We start from the raw sequence: 13093 nt of genomic DNA on the forward strand, positions 1-13093 counted from the left end.
TAACTTCATTGATGCAGTCCCTTCAAAGAACAGATTTTTACAGTTTACTCTTTACATTAATGACACACTGTTTCACTTAAAGATGTTTTAATTAACACTTTCTCAAAGAGAGACAATATACACACAAGGCAATACTTTTAATGCATTCTTTTTTTAATAATCAAAAAGCAACATTCAATGCAAAACATTTACACTCATAAGGTATTTTGTTTTTTCTTCTGCTGTGTCGCCTTTTCTGGTCATACGGCACAACAAGTCAACATATCAATATATTTTATGCGTCAAAGTTGTTAGGCAGGCTAATTGTTTTCATGAAAAAAAAGAAAAGAAAATTAGAGTGAACAAAGGATTGTCCTGCTCTGCTCTGTGATCAAAGCAAGGTTTAAGGTCAAAGAAAAGAAAATACAGTGTTGAGAAAAAGAGGAGGGGAAACCGGGATTGGAAACAAGATGTTTATTGGTTGTTGGTTCCTGCTGGTTTGTTGATCTTTGTTTTTAGCGTTTAGCGTTGACCTTTTTCAAACCGTGGCCCATGAGAGCGGCGAACAGCGTCAGCACCATCTTGGGATTCACCTCCACCAAATCGTCTGGCTGGGCGTAGACACGAGCTCCAATCTTACGGGCCAATGAGATTGCATACCTGAGTGAGGAACGAGAGGGGGGAAGATTTAGAAAATAATGATCTAGTGACAAAATCCAAACACATGTGAAGTGTGGTTTCTTACTTGGCGTTCTCGAGTTTATCGGCTGGCTTCAGCATCCCTCGCTCTCCTCTGTTCACCATGTCCCACCTGACGTTGCCGGGGGCGATGACGTCGATCAGGTCAATCACTGGCAGACTGGTGCTGATCCGAAGGTCCTGCAGCAAACAGCGGAATAGGGTCAGATACAGATTCCGTCTTGTGTTTACTTAAATAAAACATGCTCTCACACACACCTTGAAGCTGCTGATCTGTGTGTCCTTGTGTTTCTGGCCCAAGGTGGTGTTGACCCAATTGATGATGATCTCATCTTTAACCTTCTCTCCGTCACCCAGATCTGATAAGACACGCACTGTGTACCTGCGGGAGAGCATCCAAGAAAGAAAGCTAAGACTGCTCAAGCTGAACTCAAGATCTAAAACATAACTATAGTAAATCAAAAGTAGACAGACTGTCTTTCAGAAACAATAAACAACATCAAGAGTCACATTATGTACCTCCTCATCAGCTGCCATAGCAGCGCCAGAGTGTGCATCGGACTCCCCTCATTCAGGTTTTGTCCTCCGATGCCGACCAGAGAGAAGTGAGCCACATCCCTCCCCAGATTCACAGCGTAGTTACAGTTCTCCAACTAAGATGTAAAAAAGAAAAACAGCGTTACAACTCTTTTATTTACCAACTCTTTTTTTTTTTCTGTGCTCACCAGCTGTGCACACATTCACACACACCTTCTTCATATTGGCCCCCAGGTAAGGATAGGGTGGCATGTTGACTTTCTTCCAGTTTACAGGCACATTAACCTTCTCATAGAGCTGCAGGATTATCAAACCATCAATCAGGTCACTGTTGAAGAGAAAATAGAGAGGAATAAGGGACATTCAACCCCTACTGCAAAAACCTTTTGTAAGAGGAGAACATAAAAAACATACAATTCAAATGATAAGTCTGTAAAAATAGGACATATTTACCAAGATGTCTCTCCGTAAGTTTAATTTAATTTGTTACAAATCAAAATGAAGAAAGAATGAACTAATTCTGTGAAACCTAAATATTCAGGCAGGTGCAACGAATAAAGATTTTTGTTATGGCTTCTTAATCCACTTTTTGACAGGGCTGATTCAACCGGAGCACCGAATAGCAATTATTTAGCCTTTCTATCTCCCCAACAAATCTACTTTAACTGCAAACATTGAAGTACCCAAAATATATGTTTTATACTTTTGAGTATATATTTTTTTAAATCTTTAAAAAAGTAACACTGCAGAGTATCAACTCTAAAAACACTTTTAAATCTTCCAAACTTCATTCTTAAAGGACTCAAAAAGCCAAAGTCAGAATTGACAATACTAAATGGAAACATGCAACATCAAAACACAAAGAAAGCTTCTAGCAGCCTGTTGCAACACAGCCAACACATTTATATGAACGTAAGTCCCACCTCTGACAGGGCAATTAGCCAATCACAGATCAGAAATTTGGGGCGGTGCCAATCAGAATACAAGGGGGGCCCAAACCACCCCCTGAATGTGCACAAGTAGAGTAGTGTGTAGCCTATTAGTTATTCCACTGATATGAAAGAAAAACTTAATATTTATTCCAGCTGTAGAAACATTTGAAAAAACACGAGCATAAAAATAAAAAACAAAGTGATTGTATGTGTTTTTACATCGCATACACAGTGTCATAAAATACATCATTAATAAAAGTTATGTTTTAGTAGAGAATTAAAAATCAGACACTTGTGTTGCTTTTCAAACAACACATGTCCTGTTTATATACGGGGCAGCCATAAGTATTGAAAAGGTAACTGACACTGTAGGAATATAAAGCATCTGTCCCCTCCCATGACAAGGCTCATTCACACTGATGTCTTAACTCATGGTTTACCTGTACAGGTAGTTGACGTATGGAGAAACGCCCAGAGAGTTCATCCAGTTCCTGAATGTTTTCTCTTCTTTGGTCTCAGCTGTAACGAAATGAAATGATGAACATAACAACAACACGTTGTCTGACAGCTGTTCCCACGGTTACGGCCACCTGATAGGAATGTTTTAAGTTAATCATACAGTAAAGATTTATGGCTACCATAATGTGTCCCACACTGAAACATTTATATCTTGCACTGTTTATTGGGCTACGACCTCTATCTTCACAATTCTACATAATGTGGATTGAGTGTTGTGCATACATGTCTGAATACTATTACTGAATTTTACTCTTGAGTTGATGCAGAAGCCATAAACAACCTTAAGACCCATGCGAGTATGCAAATGAAGCCTTATGCAATGTGTTGTGTTCAGGCCTCACCCTCTAAGTGTGCATTCTCCAGGCCGTTGTGCATATGAACCTTCTGCAGAGCCGGATGCATGTTGTACAGGTTGGCTACAAAAGCCATGTTGAGTTTGCTGTTTCCAGATGTGACGTCATGTGGGGAGACAAACTGTCTGCAGTCCAGCCGCGCCGCCTGCTGCAGCATCAGCTCCGCCCTTTTGTCCAAATCACGCACCTTCAAATACATATGAATGAGACTCAAATGTACATGCCCAGTGCAGTCACCACATGCTTGAAAATGTATTTACTCTTACACAATAGGTACATCAATTAGTATGATTATATATCTTTACAGAAGCCCTGAACAGTCATGCATCCGTGCATTTTATTTATTTCAGTTTTAGCTGAAAACCAGCTCATTTCAGTGGTTCGTCAAAAAGTCTCAGCTTATTTTTATCTAATTTTCTAGAAAATGAAACAATAGTCTGGCCACTGTGATAGACCCGATTCATGTCATGCTGCATTGCCCACACTAATGAGGTAAGTTAAGCGCATTTCTCTGTTTGTTTTCTTTTTCTTTTAAGTCTGTGGATACGAGATAAATATGTTGACATCTCCAGGATACAGCCTGACTTTACTCGTTATTACAGCAAAAGAGAGTAAATAAAATGTATGGATGCATGTCCACTTCCGTACACCGGAATGTAAAGTTTGAAAAGGAAAAAATTCACATCCTGTCACATTTCTCACTTTTCGTTTTTAAAACCTCTACTGTGAGTGTTTAGTCTTTATTTGATAGGAGAGTGGATTGAGTAGGAAAGTGGGGCGAGAGAGTGGTGAAGATATGCTAGAAAGGAGCCACAGGTCAGACTTGAACCCGGGCCGCCCGCTTAGAGGACTATATCCTCTGTAAATGAGGTGGGACCTAAGCGCTAGGCAATCTGCGCCCTGATACCTTCATAGATAGATTTTTTACAAATCTCACAGTGACTTAAAAAAAATACACAAAAAAACAAACTCACATTGAGGCCGCTCATATCAATTTTGACGCGCCTTTTCATTTCAAGCTCTTCATGTTTTGCAATCTGGTCCATCAGGTAGAAGTAGGCCCTGGAGTCCTACAGGGGTACAATTCAGGAGAAGGGGTTACACTCATTTAAACGTGTAGCTGTGTGGGCGATTGTGTGTGTGTGTGTGTGTGTGGTGTTCTGAAGAGGACCTTAATATCTTCGCTGAAGTTATTGATGGTTTTTGTTCCTGCATTGCGCAGGTGATAGTTGACCCAGCGAAGCAACAGCTCCTCGGGGGAAAGAGACATGAGACGTTCCAGCTGTTCCCCATCTGCCAGGAGGCTGATCAGACCTGAAGAACAAGTTAGTAATTAAACTGTTGTTTAGTACAAACACATTTTTACAGATTCAGGTCTAAACTTCTTCATTAGCTTCAGATAAATCTAACTAAATTAATGGAGTATCTCTGAAGTTACTGTGTGTGTTTGTGCATGCACGTGTATGTGTGTGTATGTGTCCTGACCTTCGTTCCTGCTGATTTCTATATCAGCAAAAAGACCAGCTTTGATAATCTGCCAGAAGAGTCCAAGGACCAGATGGGGTTTTCCAGCCATCAGACCAAGGGCGTCAATGCTCACCACGGTGCAGCCGATTGCAGAGGCAGAGTTTAAAGCCAGGACCAGATTCTCCTACAAATGCAGACAAAGTGCTTATCATAACATATTTTTTGTAACTCAAAGCCACAATTTATAAAGATAAACAACATCGATCAAATGCTCTGTTCTGTCGGTTATTAGCATCAAATGTCATGTCAAATATGAATGGCTGGATGGATAAAAAATGCTCCAAATCATAAGGATATGCTTTCAACAGAGGCAATTAAAAAATTCACATGTGATATGAAACTTCACAAAGAGGAAGTATGCACAAAGTTAATATATGACATGTTTTTCAAACATTATTTTACGACCTATCTTTTGTTTTACAGATATTTTTTTACATCACCTTTACACAGTATAATTCATTATGTGTAAGCATCTAGTGGGTTACTCCTCCCTTTTTTATTGTGACAAAAGTGTTTTTAGGACTAGGACTTCAGACGAGATTTATGCTTTTATGCTCTTACGTAGATTTGTTGAGATGAAAGCTGATACAACTTGCATTCCTTTAGCACAGCTTAGCGTAAAGAGTGGGAACAAAGGGAAACAGCTAGCCTAGCTACGTCCAAAGGGCAAAAAAATGTACCTATTTACCTAGCTACTTTATTTCTTAGGAGGACTCGCTAGAACTAAGTCTTGTCTTGTTATCAAACCAATGCAAGAAGTATTACAATGTCAATTTCTGGATGTAGCACTTGTTGCCAAGCAACCTCACAGTGACAACAAGACTGCAAAAGTCGCTCCCCATAAAACTATGATGTGTTTTCTGTGAGGTCGAGGGTGGGCTGTACGTCTCTGGACATAACAAGGCTAGCTGTTTCCATTTGTTAACAGCCCTTATGCTAAGCTACAACAACACAGCTTAATGGTTTAATGAGAGAGGTGGCGATCCATCGTCTCATCTTAAGAAAGAAACCAAACAAATTTCCAAAACTGATCTTCCACTTGCTGATACACTCTTAACAGGTGCTTATTTCCTTGAATCATAATGAACTGTCTGTGAGGGGTTAAAATGTCACAACAAATGTCTTATATATTTAGGGTTGAGAGAAACCATCCAACTCACTGTCATCTTGAAGGTAGTGAGCTTCTTAATGTTGATTACTCTTTCATCAATGGTGTCAGGCGTTGACAGGTTGATCATTTTGCTGAAAGACAACATTGTGAGTGTGAGCTTAAAGAAAACTGAGCGCTGAGTGTGTAATGTCATTTCAGTATGTGTATAATCTTAGATTAGTCAGTGCAACAGCCATTGTGAAATGTGCACTGTCACGTGGTGAAACCCTCAGTGAGATTAAAAGTGAGTAAGGAGGCGGAGTGAACTACTATAAAAACTACTATAAAAACTACAATAAAACAGGATCACGCCATTCCTGCTTTAACCTGTTGCAGCAGAAAAGAGATCTCGCTTATCATTGTCATTTCTTGTGTAAGCGCAGGCCAACATTGTGATTTAAAAAAAGAAGGAAACTCATTTACATTTGTGAGAGATGTAGGTTTGATTCTTCAAAGTTACAAAAAACAGTACTATGTGATGTTTAAGGTGCAGAAACTTGATCAGAAAAATTATTAATAAACATAAACACACTGTGGGTATACTGTATGAATGCTTGAATTAGTGTGTGTGTGCTTGTGTATGTGTGTGTGTGTGTGTGTGTGTGTGTGTGTGTGTGTGTGTGTGTGTGTGTGTGTGTGTGTGTGTGTGTGTGTGTTACCATAACAGGATGCCATCACGGACAGAGGCAAAGAGGCTCCCATCGTCAGGGTTCATGGGCAGTAGATGTTGGCAGTCTGGATCTTTTGCCAAAGCTTTGTTTATCCAGTTCACAAATGCCACTTTCTCCTCATCTACACAAACACACACATTTTGTGAAGAAGCAGATTAAGAGCCAAATAACAAGCAAAAAGGTTAATCTGTTAAGTCGAGAAATGATCAATGAATAGAAAGTAAACAATATATGAATAAAAAAACTGTAAGTTGTGCAAAATGCGTCTCCCAAAGTCCCTCAAACCTGTAATAAATAAGACACTGTAAGAATGGTTGGTTCAACTTTTTGGGTACATTTAGCTGTTTGCTTGTTTTTTTTGTTCGCTATAATAGCTTGCTAGTTGCCATTGCACATGAATGAATTAGACATGAAGAAAGAGGTACTTTCTTGATCAAACCTGTGCTAGCTGATAACTTATTTTCTAACCTGCACTTCCCTCCAGCTTCAAACATTTATCCAACTATTGTCACTTCTGACTCCAAGAAAACAAGATGTGGATGGACAAAATGCCAAACCCCAAATGGCAGTCCATAAACTAATGGGTGACACTGGTCACTGTTGCTATGTGGGCTTTTTATAAACAGTCAATGGACAGACCTTAACAAACACAGTGAATACTGTCCCTCACCAGCATAGGAGTGCTGCGTTCCCTCGCTGGAGATTCGTGAAGTTCCTCCAAAGGAGCGGATCCCATCCTTTCTAGAGACGGTTTTCCTGAACGACTCACTTAACTCCTTGCTCTTCAGCTCTTGATAGACCTGAGCATGGACAAGCTGTGTTACTTTGTGTCAACTGAAGAAGCACATCCAGCCCATAAAATTAACTGATATTTTTTAATAGGGCTCACAGAAACAAATTCCTCAAAGCTGATCTTCCCGTCCTTGTTGGTGTCTCCGGCAATGAAGGTCTCAATGAGCTCTCGCACCTTGTACCCCGGCAGGGAGAAGCTTGCCTCTCTGAACAGCTCCTGAAGCTCAAAGTCACTCACAAAGCCGCTGTTATCAATATCTGAACCCAAATAGACACACAAAGAAATGCACACAAAGATGTTAAGAGTCAATTTGCTTCACAAATATAATCTGAAACCAATGAGCCCAGTAAATATTGGTTAATAAAGAACAAAAGTGATAAAAGCATGCACAGAACAGAATCCTGGTAATGCTTTTTTAACCGTTTTGTTATCGTCTAATGATTTATTTTTTTATCTCCAGGAAGCAACTGAGTCATTTGGTCCAGATATATAGGGAATGTTGACCACGTTTATTAGAGTAGTGCTTTAATTACAGCAGAGTCCAGTTAATAAGTTATTGTATATCGGGTTTATTACGTTATGTTTCATTATATTATGTTACATTACGTTATGTTTCTTTACGTTCTTTACGTTTTGTTACGTTATGTTTCGTTACGTTATGTTACATGACATTATGTTTTGTTACGTTATGTTTAGTTACGTTATGTTTTGTTACGGTATGTTTTGTTACGTTATGTTTCGTTGTATTATGTTACATTACGTTATGTTTCGTTGTATTATGTTACATTACGTTATGTTTCGTTGCGTTATGTTTCGTTACGTTATGTTTAGTTACGTTATGTTTAGTTACGTTATGTTTTGTTACGTTATGTTTCGTTGTATTATGTTACATTACGTTATGTTTCGTTGTATTATGTTACATTACGTTATGTTTCGTTGTATTATGTTACATTACGTTATGTTTCGTTACGTTATGTTTAGTTACGTTATGTTTAGTTACGTTATGTTTAGTTACGTTATGTTTTGTTACGTTATGTTTTGTTACGTTATGTTTTGTTACGTTATGTTTCGTTGTATTATGTTACATTACGTTATGTTTCGTTACGTTACGTTTAGTTACGTTATGTTTAGTTACGTTATGTTTTGTTACGTTATGTTTTGTTACGTTATGTTTTGTTACGTTATGTTTCATTATATTATGTTACATTACGTTATGTTACATTACGTTATGTTACATTACGTTATGTTTCGTTACGTTATGTTTAGTTACGTTATGTTTAGTTACGTTATGTTTAGTTACGTTATGTTTTGTTACGTTATGTTTCATTATATTATGTTACATTACGTTATGTTTTGTTACGTTATGTTTAGTTACGTTATGTTTAGTTACGTTATGTTTAGTTACGTTATGTTTTGTTACATTATGTTTCATTATATTATGTTACATTACGTTATGTTTTGTTACGTTACGTTTAGTTACGTTATGTTACATTACGTTATGTTTCGTTACGTTATATTTTACGTTACAATACAACAATTCTGCAGTAATTGATATCTTGCAGTATAATCTTGTAATGATACACCATATCTGATTGACTAAAAAATATAAAATCCCCCTAAAAAGGTAAAGTGCAGGTTTAATGTATTTATTCAAAGCATTTTAGTGTCAGTTTCACCTCTCATCATCCTTTAACTTATTTTCACATCTCTCCTACATAATCCTGTCTTTTTCTCTCTTCTTTGGCCAATTAACTTCCATACATGTTACCCTCCTTCATGTCATGTGAAGATGTGACATGGTGAGTCAAATTGCCGAGAAAATCTGTTTAGAGTGCTGTATTTCTTTATCAAAATATTGATATTTGGCAGCAGTGATTTGATAATTGTATGAAACCAGTCCCGATAACGATATAAGCCTTTGTATCCAGTAAAATTCATGTTACAAGTAAAACCAGTAAAATTAAGTGTTAACATGTGACTTTCTTACATAACACAGTTACTCTCTCTCCTACTTTCCCTCTTTATCTTTGGTACCTGTTATCTCGATTTATTTGCTTTCAGCATCTTGTTATTATACCCTTATGATTATGAACTGATAAAATCGGGCAACGTCTTAGTGTATTTTTCCATTTGAAAACACCTCAGACACAAAGTACTCGACAACCCAAGTTATAAAAATACCTTACATAAGAGCCAAACTATATGGACAGATATAAAACTCATACTTATGTCAAAAGGTCCATCAATACAACTGCAGGGTCATGTTAGTGTGTGTGTGTGTGTGTGTGTGTGTGTGTATGAAAACTGACCTATTTTATTAAAGGCATCTCTGAGATCCTCCAGGTGCTCTCGGGAGATCTGTGTGATGTGGTTCTGCATAGCGGCTAGTGCTTAGTGTACCTGAAACGTCCACACAAATACAAGATGGTTTGGCAAGACTGAACAATAAAACAATACACATTAGCAACCACGGCATAGGTTTACCACGCAATGAGTAGAATAAATTACATCTTGCCTCAGGCACATAAATAATGAAAACAAGGTTTTGTAGATAGAGGTGCGATAAAAACAGAAGAACAATTAGGAAGTGTCAGGTTATTTGCTGGAATCAGTCCAGGGAAGCCTTGTGACTTGTCTTGTACCAGGTATTCACACACGTAAGCACTTTCACACACCTTAGGTTCCTCATTGGAAAAACAAAGTCTCTGCCCTTAACAAATAGAAATCCCTGTGTGTCTTTACTTGAGATGATGACAAAGAAGGGAACGAAACGGAGACAAGTACCTTCATAAGATCCTGTGTGTACCCCTGTAAGCCCTGTCTTGAGATAAAAGCCTCTTCGGTGTGGATCCCTCTGCACTGGCTGCCGAAGTCTAGTCTTCCAGGCTTGAGACCAGGGCTGTGCGGAGGCAGGATCCCGGAGAGTCGAGAGAGCTGGTTATCTCTTCAAGGAGGAGTCAGTCGAGAGTGGCACAGAGAGGACCTTTGGCCTGCCTGGACCCTGGGACAGGCGTAATCTGACAGTTAACATTTAACACCTCAGCTGTGTCATCATGTTATTGTCTGTAGTCATAGGTTTGTCTCTTCTGCACAACTGATTTAAATTTAAGCACATATCTGACTAACAATGCACCTGTAGTGGAAATAGCATAAAAAATGGATATAAAATATTTTTTGGCAAGCATCCCCTTTAATATCCACATTTTGGCAGCAGGTGATGCTCTAGTGTTATTTTTTGCCCTGGGTTAAACCTACCAGACGGAGAGGGCCTTTAAACTGTGGACATGACTTTTTTATGAGCACTGACCTCTTATCAAGCACAAAGCACTGTTGAACTTAGTCCTATCTATTTACAGTTAAAGGGACTATCTGCTTTCCTGTCAAGAGTTAAATGAGAAGACTGTAACCACTTTCAGATGTGTGTGTGCAAAATATTAAATAACAACCTGGAGATAGTTAGCTGAGCTTAGCACAAATATTCTAATATCACCATGGAAGGCCTAAGATTAAACCTTAGCCATGGGCTACTTTTTATTCTATTTGGATAAGTTTGAGTTCCAAATAACCTTTTGTGTAAGGTTAAGAAAATTATTGTGGTTTTGGCTGAACTGAAAGACAAACTTGTACTTCAAGTTACTCACACACAGTGCTATAGCCTATCTAGTGAAAAAACTATCTTCTTGCTGCCTGGCAAATTATCCTGCCAAGGACATAACCCTACCCACAGCTCCGTGAAAACCACAACCTGTCACTGGTTGGCAGATTTTGGAACACAGTGGCTATCTTTCCCAGTGGTTTCTTCATGCAAAGCCATGCTTACCATGTGAATGTATGCATATCAGATGTAGATGGGGTAACTTTTTTTTAGTTAACATTGCCTTGTTGCTAAAATGTGATGTATAAATAAACTTGCCTTTCCTTGTGATGCTAGTAACAATTGTAGTTGGCTTATTTATGGCAGCTTTGGCTTGAGCTGCTTCACACTCTTAATTCATTTGCTGCCTGGCAAGTGTTCCTGCCAAGGATCTAACTCTGCACAGCGCCCCTAAAACAACAACCTGTCATTTTTATTACATTAAATATAATGTGCAATAACTTTTGAGCTTTTTAAGGTTCTCTTTGGCAGATAACAGAGTGGCTTGCCACTGTCTTCTTCATGCTAAGCTAACCTCACCAAATATACAAATCTAGATGCATGATTGTGATGCTAGTAACAGTTGTTGTTAGCTTATTTCCAGCTGCTTTAGCTGGCTTACTTATTATTATTCACTCACTTAGAGTCAGGCAGGTGGTTCAACACTGTACTTATTGTTCCAGTTCTACAATTAGATAACTACAATCCCTTCTTTGACATAGCCTAGCTGTTAAGTGTAGGCTACCTATCAGGTAAAACTACAATAATATAGTCTTTGAGTAAATAATTGCTCACAAATGAGATTTTACATTCACCATTTGGATTTTAAAATATTCAATGAATTAATATGAAGCCTGCAACAAATAAAACAAGAGCATTGTCCCTTTCCCTTTCATATACTGACAGAAGTAAATGTTGCATTTAAAGTTCAGCTCAGGGGAAATATAGTTGGCTAATAATTAGACTAAATGTGTATATGGATATAAATGTTTTAACTAAATGTAAATGAAAAACTTAACCTACACTGTCTCATCCTGTTAAATATTGAAGAAACAATTTAGAGTAGTCGTGAAATAACTTTTTGTAGTGTCACATTGCCATTCCTCACGTTTAGTTTTTTTTTAAACTGGCCCTAATCGTACTTTGCATGTCTTTCAAACATGTTTAAAACATGAGGCTAGTGTTTGCCTGCATGGTGTGCCTCACTGCCACACAATGCCCTGTAACCTGAGGCACAAAGCCAACTGCATCACTTTAGAGTAAACTGCATTACTTCACAGCAACAACGACACTTTACCACTGCGTTCACTCATATTCCAACACATGATTCTGTTTTATTTGTCCTCCTGTGTGTTTGTGCCAGGCAACCTCGAGGTAACACTTTTCATAGCTACAGTTATATTGGAGATAGCAAGCTTTACATTTAGCAGGAAAGTTATTATGTAAGGAAACAACAGAAGTAAGGAGCTTACATTCAGTCCCAGGCAGGCTGAAGTGCTCAGAGTCCAGAGCTGGGCCAGTCCAAAGAAGAAAATCAGCTTGTTGCAGAGTAGTTTTGGGCCTCTTTCTTCCTTATTCACGTTTTCAGCCACTCCTTTTCACTTCTCTCATTTTATATTAACCCTTTTCCCTCTCTTCTAAACCCTTTCTTTTCCTCGCCGCTCCTTTCACTTCCAACTCTGCTCAAGAGGACAGGCCCATCTGACGAAAATCAGCCAAATCCAAAACACAGGACTTCTCAAATGTTTTTTTTCTCTTCACCTAGACAAATAAACTTGAGACATTTTGTTCCACCTGATCTTCATTTTGCCTCTGAATCAACACAAGTTCAGCCTCCATCGTCCTCTGTCCCCATCAGGTCTTCTTCCTCAGACACCTGATCAGCCCAGTTTCACTCAGGGACTCTGAGCGGCTCTCAGGTTACCCTCTCCTTTTCATAGCTGATCTCAGGCAAGCGCTCCACCTCCAACTATTGATGTCCACCAGCTACATGTTTTGATGATGGACCCTGAGCCTGGATCAGTTGTTGGTGTACTGTAAAACTGAAACAGCTGGCCAAAAGACTTTCTCATAAGCCTCCTGCATAATTCACTGGAAGCTTATGGGCACATGCGCAGGACAGAGAACTAAAAGAAAACCAGATAAACAGAAAAGCATTCTTGTTCTCTGTTCATCAGCAACAGGTAAAGGTTGCACAGCTCATTCATCCTTTCTACAGAACAGTAAACATAGTCTGTCTAGGGACAAAAGAAGAAGAAATTGTCAGCCTCTCCGCAGTGAATTTGAATCTGGCAGGAGA

The 13093-nt window shown here is 38.7% G+C and overlaps 1 protein-coding gene across 1 annotated transcript; it reads right to left on the reverse strand.

The window, feature by feature from the left end:
- Positions 1–306: 306 nt before the first annotated feature.
- Positions 307–10114, reverse strand: LOC132992799 (plastin-1-like). Its single transcript, XM_061062299.1, has 16 exons — positions 9945–10114; positions 9470–9560; positions 7257–7417; positions 7038–7167; positions 6356–6488; positions 5707–5788; positions 4505–4670; positions 4191–4333; positions 3994–4089; positions 3008–3206; positions 2588–2666; positions 1429–1543; positions 1198–1331; positions 937–1060; positions 725–858; positions 307–639 (listed from the first exon to the last, which is right to left on the reverse strand). Exons 2-16 carry the CDS (start codon positions 9537–9539, stop codon positions 495–497), a joined length of 1911 nt encoding a protein of 636 aa, XP_060918282.1. The 5' UTR covers positions 9540–9560; positions 9945–10114; the 3' UTR covers positions 307–494.
- Between the last annotated feature and the right edge of the window lie 2979 nt (positions 10115–13093).

This window comes from Labrus mixtus, chromosome 18 (genome assembly GCF_963584025.1).
Source record: "Labrus mixtus chromosome 18, fLabMix1.1, whole genome shotgun sequence".
Taxonomy (NCBI): domain Eukaryota; kingdom Metazoa; phylum Chordata; class Actinopteri; order Labriformes; family Labridae; genus Labrus; species Labrus mixtus.